This window comes from Monodon monoceros, unplaced genomic scaffold, assembly GCF_005190385.1.
Source record: "Monodon monoceros isolate NGI ecotype Baffin Bay Population unplaced genomic scaffold, NGI_Narwhal_1 Super_Scaffold_2, whole genome shotgun sequence".
NCBI lineage: Eukaryota > Metazoa > Chordata > Mammalia > Artiodactyla > Monodontidae > Monodon > Monodon monoceros.
In genome coordinates, this window is record NW_021703776.1 from 34013496 (window position 1) to 34036561 (window position 23066).

Consider the following 23066-nt stretch of genomic DNA (forward strand, 5'->3'; position numbering starts at 1 on the left):
TTTATGGTTGTGACCTGAAGGACGGGACCCCAAATCACCTAGCTCTGATAGCTAATAGAGCATGTGTTTATTAGTCCCATAGGACTGTAGCAAACAAAGAAGTAAGTTTTAAATGGGCACAGGAGTACCCCTCATGTCAACACACCCGAGCTCAGTGTAGAAGGAAAGGCAAAAATTTCCATCTCACAGTTTCTCTTTGGAAGGGGTTTGACTGCATACTTTCCAGCCAGCTTCTAATCAGCCTACTTCTAGGTGCTGACTGTGATTCTTGCCTTATGGACACTTATAGGTCTGGGCACACCCTCAACTACTGGGAGCCACTAACAATGAAGACTGTGGCTTGGACAATCACAAAGGTTTGAGAGGTAACCAGGAGCTTGGGCTGGGCTGATAGACAAAGTTCATCTCCTAATGAGACCAGTCTATCAAGACTGGGAGAGGTGGGTGTTTTTATAATGTGCAGAAACCAACAAAGAAAGTCAAGGAAAGTGAAGAAACAGGGGAATATATTCCAAACAAAAGAAGATAAATCTCCAGAAACTAATCTTAGTGAAATGGAGATAAGTGATTTACCCCACAGAGTATTCAAAATAACAGTCCTAAATATGGTCACCAAGGTCAGGGAGCAATGCATGAACAAAGTGAGAATTTCAACGAAGAGAAAGAAAATATTAAAAAATACCAAGCAGAAATCACAGAACTGAAGAATACAATAAAAGAACTGAAAAATTCAATAAAGGAGTTTAACAGCAGACTAGATCAAGTAAAATAAAAGATCAGGGAACTCAGACAAGGCAGTGAAACTCATCAAATCAAAACAGCAAAAGAAAAAAGAATGAAAAACAATGAAGATAGCTTAAAGGACTTAATGAACACCACTAAGCAGACCACCATATACATTTTAGGTTTCCCAGAAGGAGAAGAGAGAGAAAGGGCCAGAAAGTGTATTTGAAGAAATAGTGGCTAAAAACTCTCCTAACCTGGGGAAAGAAACAGACATCCAGATCCAGGAATCCCAAAGAATACCAAATAAGATGGATCTAAAGAGACACACACCAAGGTATATTATAATTAAATTGTCAAAGTTAAAGACAAAGAGAGAATCTCAAAAGCAGCAAGAGAAAAGCAACTTGTTACATATAAGGGAATCTCATTAAGATTATGAGTGGATTTTTCAACAGAAAACTTGCAAACCATAAGTGAATGGGATAATATATTCAAAGTGTAGTAAGAAATAACTGCCAACCAAGAATACTTCACCCAGGGGCTTCCCTGGTGGCGCAGCGGTTGAGAGTCCGCCTGCCGATGCAGGGGACGTGGGTTCGTTCCCCCAGTCCGGGAAGATCCCACATGCCGCGGAGCGGCTGGGCCCGTGAGCCATGGCCGCTGAGCCTGCGCATCCGGAGCCTGTGCTCCGCAACGGGAGAGGCCACAACAGTGAGAGGCCTGCGTACCACAAAAAAAAAAAAAAAGAAAAAAAAAAAAGAATACTTCACCCAGCAAAGCTGTCCTTAAGAATTCAAGGAGAGATAAAGTTTTGAAGACAAACAAAAGCTAAAGGATTCATCACCAGTAGATTTGCCTTACAAGATATGTTAAAGGGAGTTCTTCAAGCTGAACTAAAGGATGCTAACTAGTAACATGAAAACATAAAAGTATATAAAACTCACTGGTAAAGTATGTATATATTATAAATATATATATATATATACACACACACACACACATACATGTATATACATATTCAGAATACTCTTATATTGTAATGGTGGTGGGTAAATCACTTATAACTCTAGTGTAAAGGTTAAAAGACTGAAGTATTAAAAATAATCCATAACTACAATAATTTTTAATGATTACACAGTATAAAAAATGTATATTTTGACATCAAAAACATAAATTGTGGGAGGAAAGTATAAAAATGTAGAGCTTTTCTAAGCATTAAAAATTAAAATGTTATTGGCTTAAAATATTATACACTATTAAAACTATAAGAAGTTTTATGTAAGCCTAACGGTAACCACAAAGCAAAAACCTATAGTAGATACGCAAAAGATAAAGAGAAGGGAATCAAAACATACCACTACACAAAATCATCAATTCACAAATGGAAGACAGCAAGAGAGGAAAAACAGAAGTACGAAACAGCCAGGAAACAACAAGATGGCAACAGTAAGCCCATATATATCAATAACTTCTTTAAATTTAATGGACTAAATTCTCCAGTCAAAAGATATATAGTTGCTGAATGATTAAAAAAACAAGGCTGAACTACATGCGGTCTACAAGAGAATCACTTCAGGTTTAAGGACACACAGGCTGAAAGTGAAGGGATGGAAAATACATGCCATGCCAATGGAAACAAAAAGCAGGGCAGGTATACTTATATCAGAAAAAATAAACTTTAACCCCCAAACTGTAATATAATACAAAGAAGATCATTATAAAATGATAAAGGGGTCAATTCACCAAGAGGATATAACACAACGGATAGCTTAGATAGAAAATCAATAACGAAACACTGGACTTAAACTACATTAGATGGCATAGACCTAACAGACATATACAGATCATTCCATCCAACAGCAGCAGAATATACATTCTTCTTAAGCACACATGGAACATTCTCCTGGAGAGATAATACAGTAGGCCACAAAACCAGTCTTAGCAAATTTTAAAAGACTGAAATCTTCCCAATTATTTTTTCTGACCACAATAGCATGAAACTAGAAATCAATTACAAGAAAACACTGGAAAATTCACAAATAGATAGTAATTTAACAATATGCTACTGAACAATCAATATGTCAAAGAAGAAATCAAAAGAAATAAAATAAATCTTGAGACAAATGAGAATGGAAGCACAAATTACCAAAACGTATGGCATGCAGCAAAAGCCATTCTAAGAGAGAAGTTTATAGTGATAAATGCTTACATTAAGAAAAAAGAAAGATCTCAACTAAACAACCTAACTTTACACCTCAAGAAACTAAAAAGTGAAGAATAAACTAAGGCCAAATTAGTAGAAAGAAGGAAACAACAAAGATCGGAGTGGAAATAAATAAAATAGAGATTAAAAAGACAATAGAAAAAATCAATAAAACTAAGCTTGTTTTATGAAAAGATAAAATTGATAAACTTTTACCTAGACTAAGAAAAAATGAGAAAGGCCTCAATTAATAATGCATGAGGAGACATTACAATTCATAACAGAAATACAAGGGAACATAAGAAACTACCATGAACAATTATATGCCAACAAATTAAATAACTTAGAAGAAATGGATAAACTTCTAGAAACAAAAAATGCATCAAGATTGAATAACGAAGAAACAGAAAATCTGAACAAACAAATTACTAGTAAGGAGATTGAATTAGTAATCAAAAACCTCCCAGCCAAGAAAAGTCCAGAATCAGATGGCTTCACTGGTGAATTCCATCAAATATTAAAGAAGAAGTAATACCAATCTTTCTCAAACTCATCCAAAAAATTGAAGAGGAGGTAAGATGTCCAAACTCATTTTTGGAGGTCAGCATTTCCTTGATACCAAAGCCAGTAAATAACACTACAAGGAGAGAAATTACAGGCCAATATCCCTGATGAACAGAGATCAAATATCCTCAACAAAATACTAGCAAAGTGAATTCAACAGTACATTAAAAGGATCATATGCCATGATTAAGTGGGGTTTATTCCTGGGATGCAAGCGTAGTTCATCATCTGCAAATAAATAAATGCAATAAGCTACATCAATAAAATGAAGGATAAAGACTATATAATCATCTTAATAGATGCAGACAAAGCATTTGACAAAATTCAACATCCTTTCATGAAAAAAACTCTCAATAAATTTGGTATAGAAGGAAGGTACCTCAACATAATAAGTCCCGTATATGAGAAACTCACAGCTAACATCATACTCAATATTGAAAAGCTGAAAACTTTTCCTCTAAGATTAGAAACAAGATAAGGATACCCACTCCTGTCACTGTTATTCAGTATAGTACTGTAAGTAAATACTATCTAAAGCAATCAGGCAAGAAAAAGAAATAAAAGGCATCCAAATCAGAAAACAAGAAGTAAAACTGTTACTATTACAGATGACATGATACATATAGAAAACCCTAAAGATGCCTCCAAAAAGCTGTTAAAACTAAATGAATTCAGCAAAGTTGCAGGATAAAAAAATCAACACAGAAAAATCAGTCGTGATTCTGTACACTAACAATTAACTATTTGAAAAAGAAAACAAAATCTCATTTACAATGGCATCAAAAACAAACTACTCAGGAATAAATTTATCCAAGGAAGTGAGAGATCTATACACAAAAATCTTTAAGACACTGATAAAGGAAATGGAAGACACAAATAAATGGAAAGATATCCTAGGTTCATGGAACAGGAAGGTTAATATAATTAAAATGTCCATAATACCCAAGGTGATCTATAAATTCAATGCAATACTTACCAAAGGGCATTTTTCACAGCAATAGAAAAAAAATCCTAAAACTCATATGAAACCACAGAAGAACCCCAAATAGCCAATGCAATCTTGAGAAGGAAGAATAATGCTGGAGTTATCACATTTCCTGATTTCAAACTATATTACAAGTAATCAACACAGTATGATATTGTCATTAAAAACAGATATATAGACTAAAAGAACAGAAGAGAGATCCCAGAAATAAACCCATTAATTAATCTTCAGGAAAGGAACCAGGAATATACAATAGGGAAAGAATAGTCTCTTCAATAAATGGTGCTGGTAAAACTGGATAGCCATATGCAAAAAATGAAACTGGATCCCTATCTTATACACAAAAATCAATTCAAAATTGATTAAAGACATAAATTTAAGACTTGAAATCATAAAACTCTTAGAAGAAAACATAGGGGGTAAGCTCCTTGACATCGCTGTTGGCAATGGTTATTTGGATTTGAGAACAAAAGAAAAGACAACAAAATCAAAAATAAACAAGTGGGACTACCTCAAACTAAAAAGCTTCTGCACAGCAATGGTAATCATCAATAAAATGAAAAAGCAACCCATGGAATGGGAAAAAGTATTTACCACATATCCAATGAGCAGTTAGTATCCAAAATATATAAGGAATTCATACAACTCAATAGCAAAACAAACAAACAAAACCAAATACCACAATTCAAAATGGGCAAAGGACCTGAATATGTGTTTTTCCAAAGAAGACATTCAAATGGCCAACATGTACACGAAAAGGTATTCAACATCATTAATGATCAGGAAAATGCAAATCAAACCATAATGAGATACTTCCTCACATATTGTTAGGACGTGTATTATCAAAAAGGGAAGAGATAAATGCTGGTAAAGATGTTGGGAAAAGGGAACCCTTGTGCATTCTTGGTAGTATAGTCACTATGGAAGACAGTAGGAGGTCCCTCAAAAAATTAAAAATGGAGCTACCATATGACCCAGGAATCTCACTTCTGGGCAAATATCCGAAGGAAATGAAATCACTATTTCATTATCTCAAAGAGATATCTGAACTGCCAGATTTATTGCAGCACTATTCACAATAGTCAAGGTTTGGAAACAATGTAGGTGTCCATCCACAGATGAATGGATAAAGAAAATGTAATACACACACATCCACATACACAGACACAATGGAATATTTTGCAATCTTAAAAAAAAGAATGAAATTCTGTCTTTTGTGACAACATGGATGAACATGGAAGGTATTATGCCAAGTGAAATAAGCCAGACAGAGAAAAAGAAAAACTACATGGTACCACTTATGTAGAACCAAAAACAAACAAAATAGTTGAATTCATAGAAACAGAGGGTAGAATGGTGGTTGCCAGGAGCTGGGTGGTGGGGGGAATAAGGAGAGGTTGGTAAAAGTTTTTAAACTTTCACTTATAAGATGAATAAGGCTTGAGGATGTAATGTATAACATGGTGAATATAACTGATAATACTGTCTTGTATAATTAAATTTTCTAAGAGAGTAGAACTTAAGTATTTTCATCAAAAAAAAGTAACTGTGAGGTGATGAATGTGTTAAATGAACTCAATGGAGGGAATCATTTTACAATGTATATGCATATCAAATCATAACTGTATATGTTAGATATATGTATTATAATTTTATTTGCCAATTATACCTTAATAAAGCTGAAAAAATATTTTTCAAAAGCTTTTTTCCCCCCTGAACTGACATAATCCTACAGAAAATATTAAGAGAACTTTTCTTTGAGTTATTTCTTTTTCAGTGTTTCATTGCTCATTAGCCGGATCAATATACAAACCATTTCCTCCCAAGGGTTATCTTTACTTATTTATTGACGTCTGCCAATAACCTGATCAAGGGGAGTACTATATGGATTCCATAACTGGGCAAAAGTTATAGCATATACCATGAGAATATGTAAACTTTTCTTATCTAAGGCTTTCCTTCTTCCTTAAAATTGTAAGAGCTCCACTGTGTTTTCTGAGTTCACGTGATTTTAAAAAAGACAAGAAATATGCATGCATACATTCCTGGTCCTTTACCCCTACTCTTTTGTACTTTTAGTTTTTTACCTCATTTCCTAGAAGGGCATTTACACAGGCTTCTGATGCATCGCAGATGGCTGTGAGATCATGTCCTCCTTCTAGAGCCAACACCACATGTCCATCAGCCAGTGTCATCAATTGCTTCGTCAAATGACCAAAGCCTAACATAATGCAAACAGAACATTTCAAAGTATAAATTAAAAGTTAACTGACCACTAGAATCTAATATTGATTGAGCATTTATTCTGCATATGTCCTTTCTCAGCACTTCCCATGTGCTAACTTGTTTAATACTCACAATAACTTGATAAATTAGGTCCTATTAATATCTCTATTTAACAAATGAGGGCACCAAAACCCAAGATCCCACAGCTAAGAAGTATCACAACTAAGATTTGCAACAGTCGTTTTGGTTCTTCACCAGTGCACATTACTGCCTTTCACAACACATTCTATGTGTACCTGGATGAAAAACTTGAATAGTGTTTCGCTGTTAATAAGGTAAAGAATTCCGTTTCCTTAATATTTCTTTCCTGTTTCCATCATCTGCCTTCATTATAAAAGGAAGTTTTCTATATATCACCTCAAAGTAGTTAACTATCACATTAGATTTTACAGACATTCTTTTACTATGAAATAGTTGATAAATGCAAAAAATAATATCTATTTATGTTATAAAGTATAATATGACAAACACCTGGTCACTCACCTTCCAATTTAAGGAAAATACTTTTGAAGCCCCCTGTATGCTTCTCTCTAATAACATAATTCCTCCTCACTATGGGAAATCAGGATCCTGAGTTTATGTTTATAACTCCTTTGCTTTCCATTGTTAATTTGCTTATTTTGGAACTTTATCAAAATGGTTTTATACTTTTGCACCTTGCTCTTTTCACACATTTTGTTAGCTCATCTCTGTTGATACATGTAGCTACAGTTCTATGCTGTCTAGTAGGCCATTTAACGAGTATAGAAGAATTTATTTACCCATTCTCCTGTTGACAAATATTTAGGTTTTGTGTTATTACAAAAAATGCCCCTATGGGACTTCCCTCGAGGTCCAGTGGTTAGGACTCTGCGCTTTCACTGCCGTGGGCCCGGGGTTCCATGCCTGGTCAGGGGAACTAAGATCCCACAAGCCATGTAGTGTGGCCAAAAAAAAAAATGCCCCATGAACATTCTTATACCAGTCTTCTGGTGTACATGTGCAAGAGCAGAGTGAAATTGTCATGACTTAAAACCTGCTGAATACTACCAGATCATTTCCAAAGGACTATTATCAATCCCCACTCTGAGAAGCAGTATATATTAGAATCCCAGTTTAGTCACATCCTTGCCACCATTTGGTATGATTTGCCAACTGGGTGGATGAATGATAGCATCTTACTGTGGTTTCCTTCAGTATAAGGAGGAACCTTTCTATTTCTACTCCAAATTAGAGTTTTTATTATAAACAGATGTTGAATTTAATTATTTTACTATACCAAATGAGATGGTTTTTCTCCTATAATTTCATAGTGTTGTGAGTTACATTAATATTTCAAATATTTAGCCATCATTGAATTTATGAAATAAAATGTTTGGTCGTGATATATTATCTTTTTTATACAAAGCTGGATTTGTTTGACTAATGCTTTGTTTAGATTTTTTTTTCACCTATGTTTATGTAAGAGGTTAATCTATAAATTTCCATTCTTTTATTGACCATGTTGAATTTTATTATGGTCAGACCCTCTTTTTCTATTATTTGACCCTAGAGTGTTGGGTAGAAATCTTCTGTAAAACCATTTGACTCTTGTGTTTTCTTTGAGGAAGATTTTTATCTATTGAGAATTTCTTTAGGGATTAGAGGACTATTTGTGTTTTCAATATCTTCCTAAGTTATATTTTTCTAGAAATTTCTATCTTTTGTGTTCAAATTTATTCAGTAAAGTTATTTATTACCTTTATTATCATATGTTGGCACTCCAATTAGATGTAGTCATTGTTACTGTATCCTCAACATCTCTGAAGTTTTCTTTCATATTTTCTTTCTGTCCTGCATTATGTGTACTTTTATTTCAGATCTGTCTTCCAGACTTTCTCTCTCCAGATGTATCTAATCTGCTATTTATACTTCTACAGATATTTTCATTTCAGTGATTACATTGCTCAATTCTAGATGTTCTATTTGGTTATATTTCATAACTTCCTAGTCATTTTTATATTTTCTAACTTTTGGTTCATGTTTTTATTTCTTTCTTTTATTTCTTTAGGCATAAGTATTTTATTTTCTATATCTGCTATTTGAAGTCTTTATGGCTTAGTTTTACTATTTTTTGTTTCTGATGATTCAGCCTCATGATGTCTTAATTCTCCTTTGTTTTTGAATTTTTTTGAGCTCATATTAATCAGAACTTTATATGTGAGAAAGCTTGGAAGCCTGAGTTGAATGTGATATTTATCCTTGAAACCTGAGTTGAGTGTGATTTTGTTTGCTTCTGCTGGATGGCTGAAACATTACCAACCAAGATCAATTTAAAATTTTTAGACTCAAGGGCTGTTTTTTTTTTTTTAATGCACAGATAATGTAAATATGGACCCCAAAACGATTACAAATTGACATAGAAAAAAATATAGGTTTTTTTTCTCTTTCCATTCCCTTTAAAATTCCCTCTACTGATAGCCATATCTAAGATCAATTTGTTGTTTTACTCAACAGTATTTCCTTTTCTCCTATTTATCCTTTTCTTTAGAGTTGGCCCTTTGACATTCCCTTTTTTATTCTGGTCTCCAATCAAAACCCTTCCCTTCATAGACCCAAAGCTTCGACTCCCCTTTCTAGTATGCAGTAGTCTATTAATGTTCGAGCTTTCGCCAACTGAACACTTTGGGATAGCCCAGGGTGGCCACCAGCTATAGTATTTGCTCACTTTTCTTCATCTTTTTGGAAGTCATCCATAAACTTAAAAGAGTAGTCTTGATATTTTCATGTAGGAGTATTTCAGTATATGCAGTCACTCATATTGCCAAATGTAAATGTCTCTCAATTAATATTTAAAAAATTTTAACATTTCATCAACCTGCTCAATTTCAGGCACTACTGAAAAAAAAAAGGATAAATGAAAATATATAAAACCATGTGTTTGGGCTTCCCTGGTGGCGTAGTGGTTGAGAATCTGCCTGCCAATGCAGGGGACACGGGTTTGAGCCCTGGTCTGGGAAGATCCCACATGCTGTGGAGCAACTAGGCCCGTGAGCCACAACTACTGAGCCTGCACGTCTGGAGCTTGTCCTCCGCAACAAGAGAGGCTGCGACAGTGAGAGGCCCACGCACCGCAATGAAGAGTGGCCCCCGCTCGCCGCAACTAGAGAAAGCCCTCGCACAGAAACGAAGACCCAACACAGCCAAAAATAAATAAATAAATAATTTTAAAAAAAAACAACCATGTGTTCAACATAGCATTTCATTTTTTTAATAGGCTTTAAGAACATGCAGGACATAAACATTTAATTTTTAAAACAATTATATTTTTAAAGCAGTTAACAGATGTGTTGCTACAGCATAACACATCTGGACTGGGCTCCCAGATCCTCACATGCTCAGCGGCCCACAAGTTCCTGAATCGACTGGTTGAAAACAAGTGGCCAAGATTGCGGAGTAGGAAGACCCTGAGCTCACCTTCTCCCATGGGCACACAGAAATTACAACTATTTACAGAGCACCTATTGAGGAGAAAGACTAAAAGGATATCAGAAAAGATGTACAACTAAAGATATAAAGAAGGAACCACAATGAGATGGGTAGGAAGGGCAAAGATGTAGTATAGTCAAGACCCATATTCCTAGGTGTGCACCCACAGACAGGAGGCTAATTACAATTACAGAGGTTCTCCCCAAGGAGCAAGGGGTCCAAGGCCCACATCGAGCTCTCCAGCCTGGGGGTCCTGCACTGGGAAGCCAAGATCCCAGAAAGTTTGGCTCTGAAGGGCAGTGGGGATTACTCTGGGGAGAGCCAGAGGGCTGTGGGAAATAGACTCCACTCTTTTTTATTATTAATGTATTTATTTATTTTAGGCTGCATTGGGTCTTCGTTGCTGCACGTGGGCTTTCTCTAGTTGTGGCGAGCGGGGGCCACTCTTTGTTGCAGTGCATGGGCTTCTCATTGTGGTGGCTTCTCTTGTTGTGGAGCACGGGCTCTAGGCACACAGGCTTCGGTAGTTGTGGCTCGCGTGCTCAGTAGTTGTAGCTCACGGGCTTAGTTGCTCCTCGGCATGTGGGATCTTCCCAGACCAGGGCTCGGACCCATGTCCCCTGAATTGGCACGCAGATTCTTATCCACTGCACCACCAGGGAAGTCCCTAGACTCCACTCTTAAAGGCACACACAAAATCTTACACTCTCCAGGACCCAGGGCAGAAACAGTAATTTGAAAGGAGCCTGAGTCAGACACACCTGCTGAACCTGGAGTAATAAAAGGGAGAAACCTACAAACAAGAATACTTTACCCAGCAAGGCTTTCATTCAGATTTGATGCAGAGATCAAAAGTTTTACAGACAAGGAGAAGCTAAAAGAGTTCAGCACCACCAAACTAGCTTTACAAGAAATGTTAAAAGGACTTCTCTATGTGAAAAAGAAAGGGCCATAACTAGAAATATGAAAATTATGAAAAGAAAAGTTTTATTGGTAAAGGCAAATATATAGAAAAGGTAGTAAATTAGCCACGTATAAAGCTAATAGGAAAGTTTAAAGACCAAAGAAGTAAAATCATCTATATCCACAATAAGTACTTAAGGGATGCACAAAACAAAAAGATGTAAAATATTATGTCAAAAACAGTAAACATGGGAAGGGGAGTTAAAATTCAGGGTTGTTAAAATGTGTTTGAACTTAAGAGATCAGCAACTTAAAATAATCATATTTATATTTAGACTGCTATATATAAACCTCATGGTAGCCACAAACCAAAAATCTACAATAGATACGCACACAAAAAAGAAAAAGGAATTCAAACATAATTCTAAAGATAGTCTTTTGGCTTTAAAAGACACATGAGACCCAATGCACTCAACAGATATATAGAGAAAAAGATATCAGGCTTGTGGTTATCAGAGGTGGGGTTTAGGGGGAGGGGGAATTGCATGAAGGCAGTCAAAAGGTACATACTTCCAGTTATAAGATAAATAAGTACTACGGATGTAATGTACAGCATGATAAATCTAATTAACACTGCTGTGTGTCATATATGAAAATTGCTAAGAGAGTAAATCCTAAAAGTTCTCATTGCAAGGAAAATATTTTTTTCTATCTCTTTTATATCTACATATATGGGATGATGCATGTTCACTAAATTTACTGTGATTATCATTTCATGATTTATATAAGTCAATTTATTATGCTATACACTTAAACTTATACAATACTTGTATATCAATTATATCTCAAAAAAACTGAAGGGAAAAAACCAAAACATTAACAAAATTAATAGACTGTTTAAGAGCAGTTTTGGGGTTATCGAAAATTTAAGCAGAAAGCACAGAGGGTTCCAATATACTACCCTACCCCCTTGCTGTGGTTTCCCCTATTAATAATATCTTGCATTAGTGTGGTACATTTGTTACAGTTGATGAACCAGTATTGGTACATTATTGTTAACAAAAGTCTATGACCAGGATTTACTCTTTGTGTTGTATAGTTTATGGGCTTTGCCAAACACATAAAGTCATGTATCCACCATTATAGCATCATACAGATTAGTTTCAAGGTCCTAAAATTCCCTGTGCTCCACCTATTCATCCCTCCTCTCCGCCCCCCAATCCCTGCAAACAAATGATCTTTTTTGTCTCTATAGTTTTGTTACTCATTTTTTCAGTGTTTACATTAATTCAAATTTTTAGCTTCTTGTATTAACCATTCTAAGTACAAGACTATTTCATTCTCCCTCATTTATATAATACTTATAATATTTACAATACTTCTATATCCATGAAAACTTGAAAGAATTATCACGAATGTGGAAATGCATGGTCTGCAAGCCTACCTAGGCTGCTCTCAAACCTGACCTTGTTCTCCTCTTAGGTATTGTGGGTTTCTGCTTGAAAAGAAAGTAAATTTTCAGGATAAGGTTGGTAGAAGTAATGCAAGTCTATAAAATTGTCAAGCAATGAGACCCTAAAACCAAACTAAGTTGCTTCCATTTTAGAACAATGAAGTAGTATCATCTTAAACCTTGGAATGCATTGAGATATCTACTCAATAAACCAGAGCTGTCCAGAATTTCAGCTCTGGTCTAGCACTTGAGGTTAACTATGAACAAGGTGAGTTCATTTCCCCATTACCCTGCAGCACTTCAATGTTGATTCTATCCACTTAGCTACTATTTTGATGGAAGTCAAAATATTCACTTTATAATTACCCTATGTTTCTAAATACTTGGCAAAAACTATTCTAAAAAAGATTTAAAAATTAAGTGAAAACTGTTTTGTTTTGTTTTTTGCGGTACGCGGGGCCTCTCACTCTTGTGGCCTCTCCCGTTGTGGAGCACAGGCTCCGGACGCGCAGGCTCAGTGGCCATGGCTCACGGGCCCAGCCGCTCCGCGGCATGTGGGAACTTCCCGGACCGGGGCACGAACCCGTGTCCCCTGCATCGGCAGGCGTACTCTCAACCACTGCTCCACCAGGGAAGCCCAGGTGAAAACTGTTTTTAAGCATTATTGTGTTTTTCACTTCTATGGACCTCATGATGATACCAATAAGAATCTTTTCCACAGGCCATTTAGGAATGAGGCTGAACACATTAAGCTCCACCTTCTTACCTGACTGCTATAAAAAGAACGGTAAGCTTACAGAAAATGTGTAATACAGAGTCCTGATTCTAATGCTTAGAAACGTACTTGGCCTAAGTCAGGGTTAATAGCACATAGTAAGTAATTCTATTCTAGAAGATAAATGAGCAAGAAATATTCATAATACTCATAGATATTTCTACTAATCATATTGTTAAATATTCTGAACAGCTTTTCCTGTAACCTAAACCATGGCTACAGTGATAACTTAAAAAGAGATAATAATAAATCAAGCCTGTATGCCACATCTTTCATACTGAAGGTTCCTAGCAATTGAGAATTCAATTATCTAAAGTTACTACTGAGTGAATCAAATCACATGGATTAATAAAAAGGAGGTGGGGGGAGGGATAAAGTCTCAAATCTGATTTAAGTTCACTCTTTCCTTTGGGAATTAAAAAAAAGTCCCGTAAAATACCAAATTTAGAGGGGACAGTAAAAAGTGGAAGGAAAGAATGGAATGAAGCTAATCTTTGATCTCCATCCAAATTCCTCTTTCTTTTACCTACAAGGTTTATTTCCATTCACATGTTACCCATGTGATCTCTGGAGCCACAGATTGAGGCAGCTGAACTCTGCGTTATCCTTGCACAAAACGTTCAAGTGAAGTAAAGAAATAAAATTTCTACGAGGTCTAAGCTCTTTCTTCCCATCAAAGTAAGAAATTTAAGAACAACATTTTACTTCTATTAACCTGAGTCCTACTGTGTCCATTACTGCTGTACGTATATAAGAGGGATTAGAAAAGCTAAGTGTGGCTACCAATGTCAAGGTATTATTTTTCTGGACATGAGAAAAAGAAGATTCAGTGGTGTGTGCATGTGTGCGTGTACGTGTGTTTATTTGAGAGGTTTTGTAACATAATTTTAATGGGCATAATTACAAGTTTCATTTAATAGTTTTTACTTCCAGCTTCACAAAAGCACAGAAGTTCACCCTACTTGTCACAACAAACTGAACCTGTACAGCTGAAAAATTATAGCAGAGAGCATAGCGCCAGCAACGTTTTTCTCAAGGAGGTTCGAGTGTCTGGAGTGTGAGGGTTGATGGGAAAGAAGCGATCAAGTGAGAAAGTAAGTCTGTATAACACGGTGCATGTTGAGCTCAAGCAATTACAGATATGAAATGGGGTGGAACTGGGTTCTTAAGGTCCACATATACCTTTTGTTTCTGAATTTTTTTTAGAGGGTGGGGTACTTAGGGAGGAGCCTGGTTGCCTGGGGCAGCAAGATGGGCAGTATCAGGTTAGTGACTGGAAATGATACATATTCAGTGAAAATCAGCCTCAGAAGTTGTCCCTACCATGTGCATTGACTGTGACAGAATACTCTAAGAAATATTTTTCAAAGTGAAAGTTGGCACCTTAAGCTCTTCTGAGAAAATCTTCTAGAACGAGGCATTAACAAAATACTATCACTACTACTTACTGTACTACTGCTACTGCCACTACACTAAAGAATACTATATATAACCTGGTTGTTTCAAAAAGCATTAATTTAATTAAATCAGCGTTATTATAAGCATAAGAAGGAAGGTACACTGTAACAAATCTTTTTTTTGTTTTTTGATGACCGAACATACTGAACTGGTAACTACCAAGACTGAGACAGCACTGAGGAAGAGAATTGCAAGGGCATCTTCAGCTAGAAATCCTCTGATTCACTGGAAGCAAACTTAATTTTGTTGCTTCTGAAAAGAATATTAACTAAGCAGTAAATATGGTAGTGCTTCAAATGACCAATTTCACTGTGATTTCCCGAAATTCTATGAGGGTTCATTTCTGCTAAAGAAGTCATATCGTGTCAGCATTTTTATTAAGTTTGGAGAAATTGTTTGAAACGAAAAGTTGCTCTAGGAAGCCTCAAAGATTAAACTTTAGATATATATTTCATAACTAAGCCATTAGGACACAAAAGGATTCACCCTTCAAAATGGCATGTCTCATATGCTTCTCCCTAATGTTTCCCATATAGTTCCCAGAATATTGGTAGTGCAAGGAAACAACCCTAACTTTATTTTAATGTCCATTTGAAAACAACTATTTTCAAAAGAAAAATTAACACATGGTCATTGTGGAAAATATGGAAATAGAAAATAGAAAAAAAAGGCAAATAAAATTATGTAATATATAACAAATATGATATATGTTGTTATACATTATATATATTTTTAATAAATAATATTAATAAAATAATTATAATTTATATAATTATAAATCCAGTCCTACCAACCAGAAATAGCCAATCCCACTTTTGTGGTATTTCATGCTTATAGTTTTTGTGTATTTTTAAAATAAAACAGGATCATATTGTAATTTTTAAATTTACATTTACAAATACAAATATAGTGGAAAACATGTTTCATATACTCTGCAATATCATTTTAAATGTATTAATATACCAACTAATTCTCTGTTTTTAGATATTAAATTATTACTAGTTTTCAGCTTTATATATAAGGTTGCAAATAATATCCTCCTGTATGCTTGAAGCACTTATCTGATTCTAGTGTTATTATGTATTATTATAGGATGAAAAGAGGCTTGCTTTTTTTTTACTGCTAACTTTTCTTTTTTACCAGAGTATGAGATAGAACATAAATAGTAAAGCACATGATGGCAAGATGGGAATGAAGTTCCTAAACTTTATAAACTTCATTCATGTGCGTTCAGCAATGCCTGTTGTGGATAACTGAAACATTCTTATAGAAGCTCAGAGAAATGAGATACTCTTAGAAAGTCTGTTTTTATTATGAAATTGAAAACATGTAGTGTATCAGAACTCCCTAGGGAGGTCAACACTGAGGGACTTCTGCTGTAGGTTGAAGAGGGACTTCTCTCCAACTTAGAGTATAGTTAACCATTGCTATTTTGCCATCCTATAAAAATCACACTCTAGACTCAGTAGCCAACCCCCAAGAAAGGTAGGTACCTGGGTCATGATTCACTTGATTAATAAAGAAATAGTGACACAAAATGACTGATTAGAAATCATTTCACTTCTACTTGTAAATCTCCTAACTTTTCTGATATCAGTCTCCCATTCACTACAAGTGCTTCTTCACTATTATTTCCTACGTCTGCCTAGGAAAGCTTCAGGTAAACAAAGCAAGAATGATAGAGGCAATCCCTCACCCCATGGTGCCATTTAGCAGAGGTAGTGGAGAGTCAGCAGCAGTGACAGTCTCTTTAGAAATATTGACACCTAATACGTTACTGATTTATGTAATTTTTGTAACTCTTTCTGATATGGTAAAGAAGCCTCAATAACAGTTTTACTCATTTTTTAACAGGTTAGTTTCATTTGGTCCTAAAATATTTGTGAAGACTTCATTGCAAATTCAATATAGTAGGGATCAATGGAGTCAGACACTTTTGTCCCGTTTTCATTTGCAATTTAATTTTGCACATCCACTGGCAAAATTTCCGTAGTTATGTCCAGGAAAGATCAACTGAAGAATGAACATACGGTAAAGTGTAATTACAAAAATTGTAGTCATTTTCCTCTCTAAACCCCTTAGTCATTAAGTTACCATGTTGTTCTTTAGGAAAATGCAGTCAAACTCAAGTTGAGAGAGAAGTTTGGGTAGCATGTGGCTGGCTCATGTATTGTGAGGCTCCCTAGCAGGACTTCAAAGCAGAAGCTGATTGTTGCAGATGGGAAGAATGGTCTCCACAGAAATACCTTTTTAAGAATTATGATGCTGTAATTCATATGGTAGGCACTTGTGATTCGTTCCTGATGATGTTGGGATCATTTAACTCACAAAACCATTGTCGCTACCATAAAATCCTTTCATCTGTAGCCAAAAAAGGTTTATTTCATGCAAATGAAAATTTTTCATTAAAGCATCACCTTAATAATGGGAAAGGTATATATTTTCTGGTCATGTTTAAAATGTAAATTTATGAACATATTTTGAAGATTCATTTCACATTAAGATCTTTATTTATTTGATGTCCTAGGACTCTTTTAAAGTTCATTGAAACTGGAAATCAATTTTAGAAGAACTAAGGAGATTATTATCATTAAATCTTTCAGTTGGCTTATTCCAAGCAGGCCTATAAATATTGCATATGTTTTAAAGAAGGCACTTTCAAGTACAGTAAAAATCCTTTTACTGTTCCAGTCAGTGACGCTCCAGGAAGTAACTTTATATTCTCAGCACCTTTTGAAAACAAATGAATAGTTGGTTTGTATCCTAAACAAAATCTGAGACAAGAGAATACTTCAATGCCAGTATTTTGGAAAAATGAAATTTAAAAATATTTATCCTCAGGAATTCCTGAGAATAAAATGGCAAGAAAGGTTTACTGGCATTTTGACCATCCACCCTTCCATCTGTCTGTCCATCCATGATCCATCTATCTACAAATCAACAGTTTATTTACTAAATGCCTACTATGTGCCACAGTTTTATATATAAATCTGATACTTCAAATACATGAACCTCAGTTTTCTCACCTGTAAATACAACTACGGATTATTTATTCTACCTCACAGATTTGAAATAAGTATCTAATCATAAAAAGCCACCTCAATATATATATAAATGCTGTACGTTGAACAGAACCTGGCACATAGCAGGTATTCAGTTTTTATATTTTTGAATAAAAGAGTTCAACCATAGAACTTAAGATCTAGAAATGAATTTTAAGATTAAATACTCCAATCCTTTCGTTTTAAGGTTGAGGAAACTAAGACTCAGAAAGGTCAATTATCAAGGCAAATGGTTAACTACAGAGTTGGGGTGAGAACCCAAAGCATTTCCCACTATTCAGCCAACCTAATAGATATTAAGACTGCCCATTTTTTCAGACATGATTTCCAGTTCAAAAGGAACTTTAAAAAGAGTTCCTAGACACCAAATGGCTTTTACAAATCATTGCTTTGGTGTGTTAAGTGTAAATGATCCAGAAACATGTGAATTAAATTTCCCTTAAAATACACAAATATAAAACCAGTGAGGAGATAAAAATCCCTAGAAAATGCTTTTGGATATCATAGGACCACTCCTTCCCACCCCTCAACAAAATTGTTTTTGCCAAATCCCAACTGCAATTTGATTTGCCAATCACTAGCTTTTACTGCTGTTTTCAATAATGCTTTAAACACATGGGATCTATTCTCTCATCGACGCTCACGCAAAATTGGCCAAGTGGGATGGAACAAGAGCAGGACAGACTCATGCTAAGCAATGATGATCCCATTACAGTACTTTGCACTACTCAAATTCAACCAGTATTTACTGAGCACACACTCTAACAATAACTAGGGAAATACGTGGATGAATAAGATATAGTTCCTGCTTCCAGAGAAATTACATATAAGGGGCACATACATGGATAAATAAAATTTGACATAGAGAAAGATAATTGTTATAAAATAAACACATTTTTATAAAGCTTAATAGATGGAAGACACACATCTGTTTAGAAGAAACTCAGAAGATAATAGAGGACATATTCAAACGTTTGCAGTGGTATGCATTTGTATATCTTTGCCTCAGCTTCCCACTTCTGATACAGGAACAGTCATGTTGGTTAGTTTCAGTGAAATAATATATGTAAAATGCACCCACCCAGCACTTCACATCTAGGCAATATCAATAACTATTACTTCCTCACCAGCCCATCAGCCCTCTTCGTGATTCAAAAGCTCTCTTAGGTAAACAGGCAAAGTATTCTAAATGGTATCATTTTTTTCATTCATTTGGTTTTTCTACTAGTAAACTTAGTTGTAGAATTACTCAGTTATGCTCACATAGGACCATATATATTACAGTTCCAGACAGCAAAATGGGGAATGGAAAAATAAGTTTGGAGAACAGGAACCCATATTTCCAGATAATCCTACTCTTTAAAATTTTTTCTAAAATATAAACTGCCAGAATTAATACATTCAAATCTAGCACCTAGCTTGGTACATAGTAGATGCTCAGTACATGCTACAGAAAGAATGAATGAATATGGAATGAATGTATTCTAGTTAAGTTTACTTAATTCCATTTCAATTAGATAGTATGGTAGGCAGAAATCTCAGAATGACCCCCAATAACTTTTGCTCTTGTATAATACAGTCTCCTCTGAGTGTGGATGAAATCTGTGCATATAATGTATACTCCTGTGGTACGGCAAAAAGATGTCTCAGTTGACTTTGAGTAAATCAAAGGGAGGATTTCAGGCACTGTCAGGGGGAACTGGAGGGGGCTGGCTAAGATAATCTAATCGCATGAGCCCTTTTTCTTTTTTAATTAAAAAAAAATGTTTTTTGGCCATGCCACGCAGCATGCAGGATCCTAGTTCCCAGATCAGGGATCAAACCCATGTCCCCTCCAGTGGAAGCTCAGAGTCTCAACCTCTGGACCGCCAGGGAAGTCCCGCATGAGCCCTTTAAAGCAGAGTTTTTCTCTAGTTGGTATTATAAGAAGAAGAAGTTAGGGAGATTTGAAGCATGAGAAGGACTTGATGAACCACTGATGGTTTGAAAATGTAAGAGACAATGTGAGGAGGAATGTTGGTAGCTTCTAGCCAACAAGGAAATGGGGACCTCAGTTCTACAAATGCAAGGGACTAAATAAACTCAGAAGAGGATTGTTCCTTACAACCTCCAGCATAAGGAGCCAACCTGGCTGATATTTTGATATCAACCTTGTAAGACCAGAAGCAGAGAGCCCAGTTCTTGTGACCTAACAGAACCGTGAGGTAATAAATGGATGGTGGGGCTTCCCTGGTGGAGCAGTGGTTAAGAATCCACCTGCCAATGCAGGGGACACCGGTTCGAGCCCTGGTCTGGGAAGACCCCACATGCCGCAGAGCAACTAAGTCCGTGAGCCACAACTACTGAGCCTGTGCTCTAGAGCCCGCGAGCCACAACTACTGAAGCCTGTGTACCCAGAGCCCATGATCCGCAACAAGAGAAGCCACCGCAATGAGAAGCTCGTGCACCACAACAAAGAGTAGCCCCCGCTCACTGCAACTAGAGAAAGCCCGCGGGCAGCAATGAAGACCCAACACAGACACAAATAAATAAATAAATAAATAAAAATTTTTAAAAAGGATGATGTGTTGAGTTAATAAATTTTCACATATCCCTGAATATGCTATAGGCGTAAGATAAATCGATAACAGAATAACAGTTCATGAGGTAAAAGTGAAAGTGTAGGGAAAGTTGGAATAGTAATGGTAACTACAACAATGAACAATTCTAAAATAGTTATCCTGTGCCAGGTCCTGGGGTTCATACAGATGTTTCATTCAGTCCTCACACCAACATTATGAGGTAGCTACAGACAGTATCCAACTTTCTAGAGGGGCAAACAAAGAGAAGTTGAGTAACTTTCCCAAGGGCACACAACTACAATATAGTAATGTCAGGACTCAGGCTTTAGACTCTGAGGCCTTAACCACTGACCCTACTGCCTGTTTAAAATAAGTGAGAAGAGCCCCAAATAATTTTTTAAAAAACCCACACACATAAAGCATGTCTACTTTTCACTTAGAATAAGATGAAGTAACCAATGCATGTCACCATGTGCCCAAAGGGTTCATCTGTCCTCGCTATTCTCCACCCATTTCCCCCAGTAAGTGCCAATTGCCAGTATGCTGAGGAATAAGACACATACCTTGACAATGCCTGAACAAAGTGTCTGCTGGATCTGGAAGAAGTGGGTTGTTAGAAGAAAATAAGGTTATGATGAATTTTCAGTCATGATGAGATACTTCAAATAGAGTCAGTGCTGCTAGCTTCTCTGTTACTCTGAACCAAAGCCAAAATCTGTGGGTCACTTTGTTTAAAAGAACAGGAGAATCCCAGTCCTGGATGAACCCGGGTTTATGTAAATTAGGTGACCTTTTCCAGGCAGAGAGATTTCAAGAACTGTGAACTCTTCTAAAGAACCAAGGGCTCTGTATGATCGCTGGCCACGTCAAATTGGACATTGCAAGCCTTTTCTAACTAACGCATCTTGTGCTTAAGGAACTATGGGAGGGCTTATACAGCTGAAAGAGTGTACAAGTTAGGAGAAGACCCTGGGCCTGGAGATGGGCAAGCATCCCAGCAGAAAACTCTAGGCTCACTTTCAGAGAGCAGTGACCTCCATACACCAGCCACCCAACCACTTGTCGTTGGCTTCTCACATTTTTCAGGATTAAATTCAAAGCCTTCAAGACGTGGTCTCTCTCTCCAGCCCCATCTTCTGTCATGTCCCCACATTTACTCTTCCCTTGACGTAACTATTTATACAATTTGATGAACACAGCAACCAAACAATGCCCACAGTTCTGAGCTTCCACTGATGAAATGTCCTGTCCACATCCAGCTAACTCCTACTCACCTTTTAAATTTAGTGTAAGCAACATCCTGAGCCCCGTGGGCAATGCAGAATTGTTCCTATGTGCCCCCTTCACACTGATTTCTCTCTATAGTCCTTAATTTGTGAGTTCACCCTATGAGGTTATAAACTGCTAGACGACAGGGACCACATCTTGCCTGGCTTTGTATATCCAATGCCTAGTACAGTGCTTGGCATTCTCAGTATGTTAATTAAATGACTGATGTATAAATAGTAGAGAGACCTGAAGCTGACTTTATAGACCTGGATGAATGTGTGTTAATAGCTGAAGTGTATGTGGAACTTATTGCAGGGTAGGCTTTTTACAACTTATTTAATGTTCAACACAGCTAACACACACACACACACACACACACACAGATATGAAAGAGGTATTACCATTATTCTCAATTTAGAGATGGGAAGTAAACACAGAGAGGTTAAAGCACATTGTCCAAGGTAAAACAGCAAAGGTAGGATTTAAACCTTCTGGCTCTGGAGTCCACACTCTTAAATTACAATACCCAACTTTCTGGATTCAGGGCCCATGGTGATACTGGAGAGCAATTTTTGAAGAAAAGTAAAGAAAAGCAAAGCCCTGAAAAATGTCATGCTCGTATAATATACCGACTACAGAATAACTATTTTCCTTTCTTAATGTTTTAAAAAATATACTGTGACCAGTACACGTAAAAAATCTTTCTCAAAGATTGGCTGGGGGAGCAGCCAGGGGAAAAGTTTAGGTCCAAAGAAATACAACAAGCCACAAAGAAAACTCAAGTCCCTGTCACAGACTGTTTCTTACACAGTTCTATGAAACTTGTAAGCAATTTCATTAATTTAGTTTTACAGAGTGAAAGTAGAATACAGGAACTGTGCTGGCCAATGAGGATATAGTTTTAAGCATAACAAAGACAGTCCCTTTCCTTACATCACTTAGGAACTAATGTTAGTGAGAGCTACCATCACCAGGTACCATGCTATGTGTTTGAAACACATTATCTCATTTAATCATCACAACTGCCCAAGTGGGAGAATGAGTTAAAAAGAAATTAACTTGCCCAAGCAACACAGACAATGGCAAAGCTGTAATAAGGAAGTGGTTTGTTGATTCCAGCACATGTCCTTCAAACCTCTCAGCTGTGTTTGAATCCACATACTGAAGTACTAGTTCAATGTATTAATGCTACAGTCACGGCACCAACTGTGCCTGAATAACACTCCTCAAAAGTTAATGACTGTTACCCATTCTTCTTAATCAAGCTTTAACTTACATTCATAAAAACTGATTTTCAGGAAAAAAAAATCCACTTTGGTTTTCTGATATTATCACTTTGAAAAGAAATATATTACTTGCCCCCTGCTAAAACCC

The 23066-nt window shown here is 36.2% G+C and overlaps 1 protein-coding gene across 1 annotated transcript in view; it reads right to left on the minus strand.

Moving 5' to 3' along the window:
- HDAC9 (histone deacetylase 9) overlaps positions 1–23066 on the minus strand; it is an 804896-nt gene that overhangs the window by 69570 nt on the left and 712260 nt on the right. Inside the window, exon 23 of the mRNA XM_029233513.1 lies at positions 6566–6699. Coding sequence (XP_029089346.1) covers positions 6566–6699 — 134 coding nt within the window. The remainder of the gene's footprint in view (positions 1–6565; positions 6700–23066) is intronic.